The 16,779-nt window shown below is 42.6% G+C and overlaps 1 protein-coding gene across 13 annotated transcripts in view; it reads left to right on the top strand.

Moving 5' to 3' along the window:
- Window positions 1–16,779, top strand: part of PRDM10 (PR/SET domain 10) — a 45,128-nt gene that overhangs the window by 19,396 nt on the left and 8,953 nt on the right. For 12 of the 13 annotated variants that reach the window (XM_084221410.1, XM_084221412.1, XM_084221403.1 and 9 more), the window contains 9 exons: window positions 1,537–1,609; window positions 2,292–2,409; window positions 3,360–3,489; window positions 5,659–5,883; window positions 10,934–11,281; window positions 13,019–13,174; window positions 13,876–14,055; window positions 14,931–15,041; window positions 16,075–16,275. In XM_084221410.1, coding sequence (XP_084077536.1) covers window positions 1,537–1,609; window positions 2,292–2,409; window positions 3,360–3,489; window positions 5,659–5,883; window positions 10,934–11,281; window positions 13,019–13,174; window positions 13,876–14,055; window positions 14,931–15,041; window positions 16,075–16,275 — 1,542 coding nt within the window. The remainder of the gene's footprint in view (window positions 1–1,536; window positions 1,610–2,291; window positions 2,410–3,359; window positions 3,490–5,658; window positions 5,884–10,933; window positions 11,282–13,018; window positions 13,175–13,875; window positions 14,056–14,930; window positions 15,042–16,074; window positions 16,276–16,779) is intronic. The other variant, XM_084221401.1, reaches the window with a different exon arrangement.

The following is a 16,779-nucleotide window of genomic DNA, read 5'->3' on the forward strand; positions in this document are numbered from 1 at the left end:
CTTAAGTGAATGTAGCCTCTCCTTTTACCTGGCTTTCCTGGAGCTTTTGAAACTTTGCATGTGAAAAATTATAAAGGATATTGTGATTTCCCTGTGGTTTGCTTTTTGTTCCCTCTAAAAATTTATTGATTATGTTGAGCTCAAAGCGCTGTGGCTGGCTGAGATGGCCTTAATTTTCAACATTTTTTGGGCACTGGGGGGGGGAGACCAAAAAAATTTGATATCAGGAAATTTTGTTGTACTTCAAATCTCTTCTTACTTGTAGATTTCAACAATTTGTCTGGAAAAACAATTGTTTAGTAAGTGCACTTACTAAATCAGGGCAAAAGCCTACTTAAACCCTTTAAGAGCAGGACTATCTGAAATCAGTCCTTAATGTTTTAAGCTGAATTACTAGAAATCTTACAAATCCATTTTAAGTGTATTCAGATACCATTTTCTTAAGTTTTTAAGACAATTTGAAATAAGACTTTAAATCTGTACAGACCTCCCTGTGGGAGCATAATTTTTCTTACTTTGTGTTAGTTGTGTCTTTTAGGGTAAAATGGCTTGCTAACTGGAAGGTTTGGTAACCTGGTTTCTTCCCCAAGTGGATGTAGGGCATTCATGCACATTTTGTCCAGAGATTAAAGTAGTTGAAGCTGGGAAGTTTTGATTTGCCTGCCAGGTGTGTAGTCCAGGAGCTCCAGGTTTTTGTCTTTGTCCAGCTGGTGAGATTCCTGCAGAGTGACACACCTGCTGGAGAGTCCTTGAAATCCTACTCATCTCTGCCTGTGGCCCACTTCAAGTTCAATCTTCTTTGAGTTTTTCGTGATGAAAATCTGTTGATGCCTCTTTGAGAAATCTTTTCTAAAATCCACTCTTTTTCATCAAACAAATGAAATGATGGAAGAATTCTCATCTAAATGTGAGCATCTGCTTTTAGGCTTTAATAAACTTTGTCTTCCTGCCTCTTGTGGTTGCCTTTGCTGAAGGCTTGAATTCCTTTTATGACAAAAGTGGGTCCATCATGCTGGCGCCTGGCAGATCTTCGTTTTGGGAAGCAGGACCATATTGCTCCAATCCTTCAGAAGCTCAGAAGCATTTTAAATGAGTTTATGTGGATAGTGCTGCCTATTGTCTGTGTAAGGAGAGCAGGAAAGAAATGGCAAATCCCCCAAGTTAATAACATTTCCATTCCTCTTGGTACAAGTATCAGTACTCTGATGACATCCTTCCTTTACAGTCATATAGCTGGGTTTGAAGATATTAATCTTACTTCCTTTAGAGCTACTGGAAGCCATGTGCAAGATAAACATTCGTTAGGAAGCTAGACCTTAAAATTAAATGGATGTACTTCCTGAGTAAAGCTCTTACATTCCTCAGTGAGGCCACATTGATCTTACCAGATTTTATTGTTGAGGATGGAAGGAGAAAAAAGAGAGTTAGTGGTAGAGGCAAGTGAAGTAAATGTATTGTTTAAAACCCATTTTCAAATAAATTTCTGTTAGTTTTGGGTCCACCTCAGTGTCCTGTTACCTTGTGCTCCTGCTGCAGGTGTGGTATGCTGCTTCCTATGCTGAGTTTGTGAACCAGAAGATCCATGACATAACTGAGGAGGAAAGGAAGGGTAACTTGAGATCTTCTGCTTTCAGTGTGGTAGTGGTTGCGAGTTGCACTCCTTACTTTCAAGTATATGGCCTGTATAGTGCTCCCAAATTTCTGCTAGATCGGGAAAAGTTAAACTAGATCTTGATTGTGTTATTGGGGCTTATTTCCAAGAACTATTCTCATGAGAATATACCTTAATTTAAGCCTTTGCTTCAGTTTCTGGGAAGCTTTAGGTTGCTTCCTCTGAGGAAGAGGTCTGTTTCTGTACTCACTGTCTGCTGTGTAACTGCTTTAGATTTAGAAATTTCCCTTGATCTCCCTTAACTTACACCAGAGGCACAATCCTGTAGGTGCTCTTCTACACAAGGGTGAATTTCAGAATCCCCCTGAATATCTAACAGTGTTGATACTCCATGAGGATAGTCCCCAGTGATCTGTGTGTCTCTGTGATCAGCTATGGTCATGGCACAGTGCAGAGGACATAAAAAAGCAAAGAGTTTAGAGTGAGTGAGTTTAGGCATTTAGAGTGAGTGAGTTTAGGCATTGAGAGTGAGTTTAGAGCAGAGCAGGGCTGGTTATTCCGCAACCTGTCTAACCTTCAGGGGAGAAATCTGGCCCACAGAGGGTAGAGAGGCTGGGGGCAAAAAAATTAGGTGTTTAATTGGTGATGAGTGAAATGGTGTTGCTGACATTTCCGACAGTGCTCAGGGAGCAGGAAAAGAACTGGCCGTGTTACGAGTGCAATCGGCGTTTCATGAGCTCGGAGCAGCTCCAGCAGCACCTCAACTCCCATGACGAGAAGCTGGACTTCTTCAGCAGGTACTGACAGCCTTAGCTTCGCTTGTGGATCACTGTGGTGCTTCCCCAAACATGCAGAAAGGAGGGGCTTTGTCCTGCAAATCTTACTGACCAACTCAGGAGAGATCAGCTCAGCGCCAGAAGGGAAAATCATGGCAGCAGGAGGCTGACTGGTCTAAGACTCAGTGAAACAAGTAGCTTGAGAGAAATAGTCTGTTGAAATTAGTGAAGTTTTTTTTGTTTTATTTTTCTTTTGACAATGACTTTAAATATTTGTAATGTTTCAGTATCACAGAATCGAAATACTATGTTTCTCAGAGATATGGAAGTACAGAGCTTGGAAAACAAGGCTTCTAGTGTCTCATTGTGCCACTGGCAAGATAGTTGACTGACTTATTAAAAACTGAATCTACAAAAACCTGTCACAGAGCAGAAGATATTGGTGCCTTCTTTCTCCTGAAATGTAGCAAGTGACCCTGTTTTGTTTTGCTTTTTTGACACAAAATTGTTCCCTTCTGTTTAGTGCCTGACATCAACCAGCTGAGTGCTTTTTGGGGAGGAATGTTATGGCTTCAGATTTTAAATGGGTTTCCTTGTGCACTTGTTCCATCATGCTGAAAATGCTTCCCAGCACAACATAAACTGGGGTGTTAGAAGAAGTCTGCCATGGCAGAGCGCTGGATGGAAGCAAGTAGTCCTCTTGGTCCCATGATTACTGATAGAAATTTTAATGTGTTCTGAACCTTGGCTTCTCATGAAGCACGAAATAAATAGATACCCGGCAGAAACCTATTATTTTTGCTGCCAGAATTTATTCTGTTTTTATTATTTACTGCACCTTATTATTTACTGCATCATTATTGCTGAGTTGAATAGGTGAGTAGGATGCTGAGAAAGAAAGCATAAAATCAGTGGAGAATCCAAATTAGTCTTTTTTTGTATCTAACCTGGAGCACTCCTGTATTCTGCAGAACCAGAGGCCGAGGTCGTGGGCGGGGAAAGAGGAGATTTGGACCCGGCAGACGCCCTGGGCGCCCTCCCAAATTTATGCGCATAGAAGTAACCAGTGAAAACGGTGAAAAGTGTGAAGATGGAACACAGGTATATTTTTGGAGATGGAGGGAAAAAAATAGCACATGGAATGTAAACTCTTGACTAAAAGAATTTGGGGCATCAGTGCAAACTGAGGGTATGCTTTGGGCTTACACATGAATAATTCTTGGTTTCTAGCTGGAATTCTCTGCCAGGAGACCACACTACTTCCCTACTAAAAAACCTGTAAAATCACTTGGATTTCTGCAGCAAGTTTTACTCCAAAGCATTTAACAGTGAGGTGGGTTATTGTGACAGTTTAGCAGCCTCACAGAAGTAATTTAGACAGTAAAACTAATAGGAGTTTAGGCTCCTATTTGTCCTTTCTGGAATGTGAGAGCAGCCTGCTCTTAAAGCTGTTGCTGGTAGAATTAAATGAGTTTGAAAGATGATTCTCTGTGATGTTTTAATAATAACAGAAGGGCCTCCTGTAGGCAGGCTTATTGCAAAACGTTCTTTGCTTGTAGCTGTTGGTTATATTCTGCAGGGATGTAATAATGATGTATTTAAGTCAAAAACTAAATTCTCTGATGGTGACCATGCTTAGGTTACCACTAAGTCCTTTTACAAGCAGTGACAGAAGGGATCAGTGCTCTGGTTTATGACTTAGCTGAAAGCTGATGTCTGGAGTGGTGGTTTTCCTCTGGCTCCTCACTGGGTCATGGCTCTGTGCTGACTCAGAGGGAGGAATGTATACTCTGCCTGTGAATTCCTGCTGCAATGCCCTAAATGTTGCATTTGGTGCGGGCGGTTGTGAGCTCACCCTCTCTACAGGCTGACATGACACATGCCAGCCTCATTTAGACAAATAAACCTAATGCTGGTCCCAAACCCTTCACTCTGAGGAGATGGCACTTGCTAGGCACAGTCCAGTATGTGAGTGGCCTCTGGACTGGAGGGGGCTTGTGTCCTGCCAGCTTGGAGCATGGCGCAGAGCTGGCTCATGTGTGTCTGTGCAGTGGAATAGGACGATGCCCTAGGCCCTTGGAGGTCTGCTCACCTAGCTAAAGCTGGGCACGAGTTCTGCCTGGGAACTGGAGAGTCAGGATGCTAAGAACACAGCTGAGTGTCAGCAAGGCGGAAACTTGCCACCCAGACCTGGGCTGGACGCTGAGATGGTGTATTGTTTACTAAGGGTCTCTTTCTGGTAAGCACTCACAGTCTAAGGGCCTCATTCCTTGGTTTCCTTCTCCCCCACCCGCTTTTGTGTTTTGACAGCACCAGCCTTCAACTGACATAATTCAAAATTAATTCTGGTGTTCTGTCTCCTACCTTGTGCTTTTAAGTTTCGTCAGTTGCATTACATGGTGTCAAATAAGGATCTGTGTGGGTTTTTTTAATGTAATAGAAGATGATTCCATTCCAGAAGAGTTTTTGGAACTCACAGGGAAAGAATGTAGACTTCTGGCAAGTGCTTCCTGCTCATAACACCTCCCTCTTATGCTAATGTGAAAGGGGAGGAAAAGTAGCTTTGTGTGATATATGGAAGTGATGTGTGCAGAGCTGGAAACTGGATTAAAAAGACACGTAGTGCCCAGCATGATCACCTTGTTTGTCACTCTCCAGTTTGGCACTCCAGATAGTTCTTTAGAAAGGAAAAGACACTGCAAAATGACACACAGTGTTTCAAAGTGACAAGAGTTTCCATGAGACAAAAATTCTGTCCTTTCCTGGGTCTGCTCTAGTCGCTTTGGTTAAAGTGGAAATAGTCCTGACTGCCCAAGAGCCATGTTGGCTATTATCTGGCTAATCAGCCAGATAATACTGATTGGTTTTGCTGCCAGAATTTATTCCGTTTTTATTTTTTACTGCATTTTCTTATTTACTGCATCGTTGTTGTTGAGTTGAATGGGTGAGTAGGAATGCTGAGAAAGAATGCATAATGACCATGGCTGGTCAGAGAAAGGGATGGCCCGTGGAGAGTTGGAGAGTCACCCACCTGCAGCACTGCCTCCCTGGTGCTCTGGGTGACACTGCTGTAGGTGAAGGTGATTATGCCAAAAGGAGCAGTGGACACAGTAGGAGAACTGTAGGAATTAGTGTAGACACTACACTATGCTGTTTTGTTTGTAGCTTATGATTAAATATGTATAAATCTTGTTGTCTACTGAGTATTATCAAAAGTGTTTTTCAGTGGGTGGGGGGAATAATCACTGGTTGTATGATTTGCGATTTCAGGACTTGCTGCATTTTTCCAGCAAGGGGCAGTTTGATGAGGCCGGACAAGCCCCACTGAATGGACTGGAGCAGCAGGAACAGACTCCGGTGCCAACAGAGCCACAGGCAGCACTGGAGCAGCAGGAAAACCACATGCTCCATGTACAGCCACAGCACGAGGGGAGCACGGTGTCCACACAGAGTACTGTGACAGCAGATGACATGAGACGAGCAAAGCGCATCAGGGTAAGCACATGGGATGGGGGATCACATCTACTGTAACCCAGGGAATGCCAGGCCTGCCTGCCAGGGCCAGCTGGTCCTCCTTTCACTGTCAGATCCATTTCCAAATCCCAAATAAAGCATCTCATTCATAGCAGTTTTCTTTGCCCTGAGAGGAAGACAAATCTCACAAATCTCTCAAATAAAGGACCAGTATCTCATAGGTGTTAGTGAGAGCTGGTCAGGAGCTGGAGCTGATTGAATTTCATCAGAGTAATTCTTGCATGGAAACACAGTCCATCCCAACCGGCAAGCAGGGGTCCTTCAAACCACTGGCAGAACCCTGGTGCTGTGGCACATACTAATGACTTGCTCACAGCACCATCTGTGTCTCTCAGAACTCTGTTGCAAATATTTGCCAAAGAAGAACCACAAACTCAGTTTGGATCCACTTAGATGATGATGATACTTAGTGATAAAGTCCTTTTTGGGGTAGAAAACCCTGCCTTTGAGAGCAAAACCTGTGTTAAAAGCAAACACTTGGAGCCTGAGCTCTATATCAACTGCCTGAGCTGTTTTTACTCTGTGTGGGAGGGAAGTGATTCAAGCAAATAATCCTTGAATCTTTGTAACTGGGAGATCAGTTTATTTAGCTTAAAATCTTTTTCTTCCATGTGTTAACTTTGGATTAAGGAAAGAAACAGCTGCAGTGGGGTAAGGGTTCATTTTTAGGGGATGAGGAAGGATTAGAAAAAAGTTGAGTTACTATTTTGTATAGGAAGATGTTGAACCAAATTTTGCTTGCAGTTTACAGTAATATATATGCAAGACCAATGGTGGTGTTACCCCAAACATGTTGTGGCATGCCTTGAAGGAAGAGTTCAGCTTGGGCACATTGACTGCACAATTTTTAACCATACAAAATGCTTGCAGTCTCTGAATTAAAAGCTTCTACTAGTGATTTCATTTTCATATGTTAAAAGCTTGGGGGATTTTTTATTGAATGTATTTTCACGAGTGTATAATAGAGTACAGAGAGAGATGGTGAAGTTTTGACAGAGCATGGGGATGTACTGCTTACAGTGTGCTACAGCATCCTCAGAAAAGAAGATAAAGCATTGCCCATTTCCTTGAACTTTTGAACCCAAGATGTGAACTTAGGATTCTCTGAAATAATTAACGTAGGAAGAAAAGGACAGAAATTCTGAAGTTACTTCTTTGTCCTGTGATTTAGCTTTTGTTTTCTGTAAATTCATCACAAATGGATGACAGAGGAGTGCAGTGGTGGTTCAGTGATATGTTTGTATCTCAAGTCTTCCGAACTTTGCCTTTATCTGGTAGCTCATGTTCAGCAGAGTCCTGGAGATGTTTCAAGCCAGTAGCACTGGCAGAATGGCAGATGGATGGTTGCACAGACCTTTCCATATTGCATCAGACTGTGAGCAATGAGCACTTGAGATAAGACTAAACCCGCAAGCATCATTTTTTAAGCACTGAAAAATCACCCTTTGAACGCTCACACCGCACCTGCCTACAATAACATGCACTTCATAATAAAAGCAAGCAAACATTTGGTTTTTAGATATGTGGTACATTATTCACTTCCAAAGAACAGGTAAAAAGTCCTGACTCCTGGTTATGATTCTGAAACCTGTGTAGCTCTTATTCTTCCTTATTAATTGGATAGGATTTAGTTTTCAAAACTAGTCATTCTTTGTGAATTACTTCAGCTTTTCTAAGGCTTAAGACAGTGGTGCTCTGAGACTGTTTTCATGCTAGCTGGAAGCACTGATTTGTCCTGCCCCAGGGTTCAAGTCCTGATAAGATCAGTTCATTTTTCAGCCTCTGCTTTATAGTCTGTGGGGTTTCCTTGGAGGCCAGACCTTAACTATGGCAGCTGGGGGGGTCCCTAGTACTGAAAAGAGGTACACACACCCTTCAAGAACTCTTGTAGAAAATTAGATCCACAGCCAAAATGAATCTTAGTTCAGTTCTGGGCAGTATATAGGGTGTCTGTGTGCTAATGCCAGAAACAGGAAGGGATCGGAATACGATTTGGAAAGCACAGTCACTTCCTTCGTGGTGAAAGAAATGCAAGTGGTTGTGTAACAAGGAACGCAGCCAGTAAAATGAGGTTAGAAAAGGCCCCTTTTTTTTAAAAAAAAAAAAGTAACTTTTTTACTCTCCTTATCCTTTTTCTGTTGTCATCCTGTCCTAATTATTCCCTTCTCCTGAAAGCATTCTGGTCTCACTATGGTTCTACAATGCACATTGCATCCCTATTAATGAGCCCTAGGAAAACAGGAAAGGTCACAAAACACCTTCAAGATTATCTGTGGCTTTTATCTTTGCCCTTTTAATTCCCCTTAAGCAGTTACTTACCACAGAGTAAACCTGGAAGATCTGTTTAGTGTTTCCCAAGGCAAAAACCTCAAAGCAGTAAACTCCAGTTGGAAGAGCCCTTGTAGTGACCTGCAGAAGTCAAGGCTTCTGTTTTCCCAAGTCCATTGCATAACATAAGTATTTTTTTCTCTCTCAATGCTGCCTGCTCAGCTGGAGCTGCAGGTAGGTTTGGGTTTTTGTTTCATTGGGTTTTTCCTGTATCTAATCCAATGGCACGTATCAACACTGCCTTCCATGTTGTTTGGTCCAACTCCTGTTTAGTGTTTCCCTGATTGACCCTGCACCATAAATTGTCACATTCATTCTTCTTTAGGTAACCAATGTGCAGAACTAAGTGTTACCTGAATAACAATTTGCATTTTTCCAGTTCTTTTCATGCCAGTTCTTTGTAGATTTAAGGTGGATTTTATAGGAGTAAATTGCTTGGATGAAGAGCCGTAATATCAGTGTTAAAGTTTTGGAAGATTTGTTTGCACAATTGTTTGTACTGGATCAATACTACAAGTTAATGAGACAACAGTTAGTTCTTTTGTTCTGTTTTTATAGTTGATAGATTACCTAAGCAAAGAGCAGTAAAACATTTCACATTCTGTAGCGCTTGAGATAACAACGGGGCTATGTTGAGTCTGGCCTGCTGTATTAGCAGTCAGCTCCCTGCTAAGGTACCAGTGATCAAAACTCAATAGTGCAGTTCAGAACTTGAAATACATCTTTTCACCTGTGTTTTATTAGCATCTCCCTGTGGTTAAGGGGACAATTATATCCTTTGAACATCAAGCAGCACATCAGATTTTGCACAGCGCATGGCTGTCTTTCCAGTTCCCAGTGTGACTTAGAGCAGATCCCTGTTTCCCATTATCTCCACTTGCAAAATGGAGAATAGTGATGATGACAGCTCCTGGGAAGCCCTATTTGGAGCTCCTGTATTAAAGTGGGTTTTTTTTGTTTTTTTTTTTTTTGTAGCAAAACATTTGCTCTCTTGTTTTTCCCTGGAATGAAAGTCTAGGTTTCCCTCTGCAGTTCAGATGGTGAAGAAGGATCTTCTTAGCACAGCATTTCACAGTATTCCCAAGCTGTTCCCTCATTCCAGCAGAAGAGCTCATAACTTTACTAAATCAGTGTCAGCTGTTGGTGTGCACTTAAGAGACACAGCAAATGTCAGTTCTGTCAGCTGCCACATTCCCACAAGCAAAGGAGACAGGAAACCAGGGAAATTTGTTTGCAGAAGTCATGAATGGGTCTCATGGACAAGTGGGTCATATGGAACACATGTGAGCAGAAGTGTCAGCAATATTCTAGTAGAATCTGAGTGGTTTGGGCTGAGAGGGACCTTGGAACTCATCCAGTTCCACCCTGCTGCTATGGGCAGGGACACCTTCCTCTATGACAGGTTGCTCCAAGCCCCATCCAATCTGGCCTTGAATGCTTCCAGGGATGGGGCAGCCACAGCTTCTCTGGGCAGTCAGTGACAGGGCCTCGCCACCCTCACAGCTGAGAATTTTTTCCTAATATGCAACTTAAACTTATGCTCTTCCACATTATTTCTCTAACTATCATGATGTAGATTCTGTGTGTGATGTGAAAAAAGATATCAATAAATAATGGTTTATGGAAGTATTTGAGAGAAGAGTGGATATTGCTTAGACTTATTGCAGAGGAATGGAGCATTGCAGTATACTTTGAGTGCAGTATGGGTGACAATGAGCTGGGGGATTTCATAGGACTCAATTCCAGCTTTGCAACTATCCAACATGAAAGTTCTCATTCAATGTTAAAATGCAGGTGCAAGACCTCCTTCCCTCTTTTTATAGGCAGTGCATCCAGCAGCATCTGTTCTTCCAGCAGAGTGCTGGGTCAGGACTGGAATGGCTCTATAATATTTATCTAAAGGGTAAGGAGAGAAAACAAAGAGAGAACAATCATGAAATGTTACAGAAAAGGCAGAGTGAAGGCAAACACACACCAAAAAAGATAGGGGCTGAGAAGAGACATTGTGTACAGTAGAAGTGGAGAATTGCTCACAAGTTCTTATGTGCTGCTGATAAGGCTGCCATTCTGCCCTTGTCATCATGTTTTGAAACTCTGTTCGTCTTTGTGGCAATAGTAAAAATGTTCAGACCAGCATTTCTTGAATGTATGCTCCACTGGAAGTTCTCCAGGCAATGCTAAACCACTGCTGCACATCTCTGTGGTGATCTGTGATGCAAAAGGTGATCTTGTAAAGGGCTGTGGAATTTCATAAGCCCTGCTCCTGAGGGAAACACAGTGCTGGCTCACCATTCCTTTGTGTGGTGGCTGAACTTATGACGTGATGCCAAATAATCAGCTGGAATTACAGCTTTTCTCAGGTCTGGGTCTGTGCTTCAGAGAGGACTTAGTTTTATTTTACAGAAAAATTGCATGCTTAAAGAAAGTCAGCTAAATCAGAAGAAATCAGGGATGGAGAGGAAACTCCTGCACTGTGTTCTGTTAACTCAGGGTGTAGCTGCAGATGTGTCCCCTGACTTCTGTCTGTCACTGCCTCCCCTGCTGTAAATTGGAGGCCAAATATGATGGAAAATAATTTCTTGAAGTTTAGGTTCACTAATGGTATATTTAATCCTGAATATATAGGGATGTGGAATCTATACATGGTAATGAAAGCTAATGGTCCTTTGGATGCTTCTTTCAGAATGCAGCTCTGCAGCACCTGTTCATCCGGAAATCCTTCCGCCCGTTCAAATGCCTTCAGTGTGGGAAGGCCTTCCGGGAGAAGGACAAGCTGGACCAGCACCTGCGGTTCCATGGGCGGGAAGGGAACTGCCCTTTGACCTGTGACATCTGCAACAAGGGCTTCATCAACAGCGGTGCCCTTGAGAGCCACATGAAGTTCCACATGGACCAGAAAACGTATTCCTGCATTTTCTGCCCTGAGTCCTTTGACCGCTTGGATCTCCTTAAGGATCACGTGGCCATCCATGTCAATGATGGCTATTTCACCTGCCCCACCTGCAAGAAACGCTTCCCAGATTTTATCCAGGTGAGATGCTGTACTGATCTGAAGCACTGCTTTGGGGGTCTCTCAAAAGGCTGTGGGTTTCTCGGTGCTCTCTATGTGTAACTGCGCAGCTGTTCGTTCTCACAAGGTGCAGGGGTCCGCCTCAGTCAGAAATTGAAAAGTGACTAACCACTGTCTTATGACACTGAAGTGCTCTGTCCACTAAATCATCAGATGTGATGCTTCAATCTGTCATTAGAAGGCACTGTAGTGCAGAAGGGTGGGTGCCTTATTCCTAAAAAATTCTTGAAGCAGAGGTCCCGACTACTACATCTCCGTGGCACAAAAAAGAATTGTCTTTTGTTGTATTCAGCTTGTACTTGAACACACCTTGCCCTTCGTCATTAAAACTCTGAACAAAAAAAACGAGGGGTTTTACATCTTTAATCCCTTGCCTGCTTTCTATCAGGATAATTCATTTGAACAGCTCAAAGAAATGCCAGAACAGATCAGGATACTCTGCTTCCTGACTTCCCCCTTAAGCTTCAGCTGGGCACTTTATTCTTCTTCCCTGCACACTGCACTGGAGCAGTGAGTAATGCAGCTACTCCGCACTATGCTGAGCACTTGGACCGAGGTCATTAGTAGAATTTAAAGATTCTATTTCCATGTCCAGTAAGAAAAAACGGAGATGGACCATGCATATATTCATTATCCTTCCTAGGGATAAAGCAATTGATGTGTCTTACTGAGCTACCTAACTGAAACTGAAATGTAGAAATCCGGTTTAGATGAGTGATAGGAACAGAGAGACTCCCCACTAGACTAAAGAGGAAAGGATGGGGGAAAGTGATTTCACTAATATGATTCCATCCTGGAAGAAGTCCTTTATCTTCTGTAAATGTTCAGCAAGGAAGAATGTTGATGATTCAGAAATGCTGTACTGCAACTTAATTCCCTGTAAACTTTCCCATGCAAATTACTGAAAGTCCCATGGCTTTTTTCCAACTATTCAGTTGTACTTTTGATATTTAACAATAATTTTTTTTCTCTTCTTGCTGTGGGGATAATTAAGATTAGTCACTGCTGCCTACTGAAATACTTCTATGTGGAACAGGTAGAGATGCCAGGTTGTTCCATGTATGATCAGTATTAGAAAGCAGTAAGGATTTAATTAGAGATTCATTTCTTGAATAGTGCTTTCATTTCAGATGTCACACTTCATTAGTCCCTTTATTGGGGGGAGGAAAAAAATACCCCTCTAGATGTCTAAAGAGGTGAAGAATAGTCCCAGAGTATGGAGAAGTAATTGCCATTCAGGAATGGTGTACAAATGTTGTTCTGAATAAGTTTTTTTTTTTCTTTGCCAATTACAATTGCAAGCTCCTTGTGTCTGATTGAAAGGAATTAGTCCCTATGTTTTGGTTTCTTATAAATGAAAGGAAGATAATGAACCTCAGATGAATTTGTTAACTCTGTGCAAATGGTACATTTTGGACTTTCTCTGCCCATTAAGTGCAACTGTGCAATAGCTCATGTCTTCAAGATTCAGTCTTGAGGAAATCAAATCACCCATCCAGATGAGTAATAAAGATGTTATGGCTTTATAGAAACTATTGCTGAGATATCAACTGTTCTGACCAAATACTTTTTAAACCAAAGTATATTACACACCTTCAAAACCTTTTCCTTCTCTTTCATGTTGCAAAGAGTTTCCTATGTGTTACCACTCACTTCTCTCTTGAATAAACTTCATTTTTCTGTCATCTGCCATTTTAGGTCAAGAAACATGTACGCAGTTTCCATTCTGAGAAGATTTACCAGTGTACAGAGTGTGACAAGGCTTTCTGCCGCCCCGACAAGCTGCGACTCCACATGCTGCGGCACTCGGACCGCAAAGACTTCCTGTGCTCCACCTGTGGCAAGCAGTTCAAGGTGAGGTGGCTCTTGCCTGGATTATTACTAGTATAAAAAACATTATTCCTTACCCTCCTTCAAGGAAATAAGTTCATGTTCCATGTTCTCAAACGTGAAAGAAAATAACATGTGTAAACACACTAGACTTGCCTGTGAGTTGCATGCATTGATTGGTGTCCTGTGTAAGCTATGACATCCATTTCTGAAGGACAAATGGCAAGGTCACCTCAGCATCTTATTTCAAACAGATCTTATTTCTAATAATTTAATAGCAAAAGAACTTTCTATCTGCTCATTAAGAGCTGGGACATCATACATCTCCATTGCCAGGTGTTTGGGTTACATTGTTTATAACAGTTCAGTTAACTTGCTGGTGCCAGTGGATTAATAATATTCCTGGCCAAGATGCCTGTGTCCATGGCATCCATCTTGTCAGCACATGTCATCCAGATGCCTTTCCAAATCCCATTGGAACAGATAGAGCAGACTGTGAGCCAGGTAAACTGTGGTGGCTGCAGTCTGCTTCCTGTCACTGAGTTTGTGATGGGACACTGAGGGACTGGATACTTCTGGGTGAAGGAACACGTTTTTCTGAGAGGAAAATTTCCCTCTCTGGAGAGAGATCCTGAGCAACTCAGACTGTGGCTCTTATGCGTAACAGGCAGTATGGCAGTTTCTATGACATTGCTGAATTTTTCTCCCCAATTTCTCCTTCCTAGAGGAAGGACAAGCTGCGAGAGCACATGCAGAGGATGCACAACCCAGAGAGGGAGGCCAAGAAGGCTGATCGGATCAGCCGCTCCAAAACCTTCAAGCCCCGGATCGCATCCACTGACTATGAGAGCTTCATGTTCAAGTGCCGCCTCTGTATGATGGGCTTCCGCCGCAGGGGCATGTTGGTGAGTACCTAGGTGCTGTTACAGCCTCTGTACTCTATTCTGATGAATAGGTAAGGAATAAAGATGGAGTTCCAGTGTTGGAACGCAGGGATCATAAAAGGGTTTGGGCTGGAAGGGACCTTAAAGCTCATCTCATTCCACCTATTATGGCTATGGGCAGGGACACTTTCCACTAGATCAGGGTGCTCCAAGCCCCATCCAATCTGGTCTTATCCAGCCAGGATGCTGTGAAACAAATTTTGGCAAATTTTGTAGCTGAGTTGAGGTGATCCATCTTTTTTTAAACCTGTGTGTTTTACCTCTTCAGCAAATTTGCACATGTTTACTGCCCGCACTGTACATCTGGTTGTCAGTACCGTATTTCAACACTAAGTAATGCTGCCTGATGTGTACTGTATTTAACAGGACATGAGCTGAAAATACTGCCTTGTTCAGCCTTAGTGCCTCTGTTTTCCTGGAGGTCTTTCCTGCTTTTTGTTTCTCCCCCTTCTCCAGGGCCTCTTGTGGCCATGTCTTGTCACTGCCGCTGGATAAAGGCTGTTCTGCAGCAAGAGATTGTTTGCTAAGGTTTCATGAGAGTTCTGATCTGGGCAGAGGCCATCACTCTCAGATATCACCTACAAGACAGTTCTGGCAAACTATTTCATCCCTTCCTATATAATTTTGGTTAGACAAACTGTCAATGAGACCTAGCAAGACCGCATTTACCTTCAGCAGTTAAATATGAGTGCACAATAACCATTGCAGCAGCAAATGCTTTCAGTGCTGCTGGCTTGCATCATTCAATTTTGTTTTGGCTGTTACCCATGTCTGGAAGAAGCACCAACCATTTGGCTTCCAGCTGTAATATGTTCTTGTCCTCTGTTTCTCCTAAGGTGAATCATTTATCAAAGAGACATCCAGACATGAAAATAGAAGAGGTGCCAGAGCTCACATTGCCCATCATAAAACCCAACAGAGATTACTTCTGTCAATACTGCGATAAGGTGTGTGGGAAGTCACCCCTCGGAGGATAGCTCAATCCCAGTCCTGGATGCAACCAATTTGTCTCTGCATAGAAATCTCTGGCGGGGTTTGTAGCTTTTCTGAGGTGTTTGCCAGCAACATTCCTGCAGTACTGTTAAAAAAAAAAAAAAAAAAAAAAAGACAAAATGCACTTAGGCCAAGGCAGTGGAATGCTAATTGAAAGCTGTCGTTTTCCCCTTTCTGCTGTGTTTGGCATTGGAAAACTTGAATACTGTTATCCAGCTGACGGTCACTCGGTCACTGACCCTTAGTCTTGTGTTAGCACAGGACTAAGTATGCTTACTGTGTATAATTCCTGGCCAGTAAGTACTTTTGGCATTTCTAAAAGTTAGTCTTTAACACCTTTTATTGTAAGCTGCTTACTAGGTCATGTCCCAGTGGTCAGTGGAGCCTGAAGCTGCTTCTGCAGTGCCTTTGGGTTCTTGCTTTTATTTTCCTTTGTCTTTTATGCCTGGGGACCTTTATTTACCAGGGAGTGTATTTTGATTGTCCTTATCTTCAGTACGTCTTTCTGTGAGGCCTCTTTTCCTTTTGTTTGAGGGGAAAAAAAATAGTTTGAATTATTAGATAGTATTTGTTTGTTGATGTGCCTAAAAAGAACTAAAAGGAATGTTGATCACTAAACTAAAACAGTTTGAAGCTCTGTGTCAAGTAGAGACATCAACCATCATAACAAATTAACACTGGGCATTTGATCTTCAAATATGGCAAGAAGAATTTTCCTCTTACCTCCTTGTCTTGCTTTGGTGTTTGGTCGTGGCATACAATATGTTCTCAAAAGGCTTCTCTGCTACACAAGGAGTCAGTTGCTTTTACAGGTTGATGAAACACCTGAAGGTGTATGTTCATACCTTTTGTTGTAATTGTTTGGGAATTTAACTAAATGTATTCTCTAAAGCAACATGCAGACCTTCCAGATCAAGATAACTGGGATCTGTTTCCAGTGCAGACACCAGGGCTGCCCCATTTTAATTCCAAATATTTGCCCTGCAGGTGTACAAAAGTGCCAGCAAACGCAAAGCACACATCCTGAAAAATCATCCTGGTGCTGAGCTACCTCCAAGCATCCGGAAACTGCGTCCTGCAGGACCAGGAGAGCCAGATCCTATGCTAAGCACCCACACACAGCTGACAGGCACCATCGCCACCCCTCCAGTGTGCTGCCCTCACTGTTCCAAGCAATACAGCAGTAAGGTATGGGGGAGTTGCGGCCTCAGACAGCTTCTTCCTGGGGATGCTGTTTCACCATGGTCTCTGTCACGTGTTTGTCCACAAGCAGACCTCTCTTCTTCTCAGTCAGAGTGCTGGTTTTGTGCTGCATGCTGACAGTACAGGCACAGTCTGGTTGTTTTAGGGCCAAAAGATTCCATGAATAGAGGGTTTGTGCTGAAAAGTTACCAGAGCACGAGCATGAATGGAAGGGCTTAAAAACTGCTCTCTGATAGTTACAGGGGAGATGAGCAGGGAAACAAAACACAGAAAAGGTGACCTTTGGAAAAAGTCATAAAACATTTAGCGATACTGGGGTAAAAAGCTGTTGAGGACAATACTTCAGTGTCATCTCTAATCAGCAGCAGGTTTGTGATCCTTGTTTTCAACTTTGTTGACCAGACGCTCTCATAGTATGAATCTTGAGGCTGTTTTACTGAGGGCAACCTAAAAGATGTGTATGGCCAGGCTGTTGGATTTCACGTGGCC

This window comes from Fringilla coelebs (genome assembly GCF_963513975.1).
Source record: "Fringilla coelebs genome assembly, chromosome: 25".
Classification (NCBI taxonomy): Eukaryota; Metazoa; Chordata; class Aves; order Passeriformes; family Fringillidae; genus Fringilla; species Fringilla coelebs.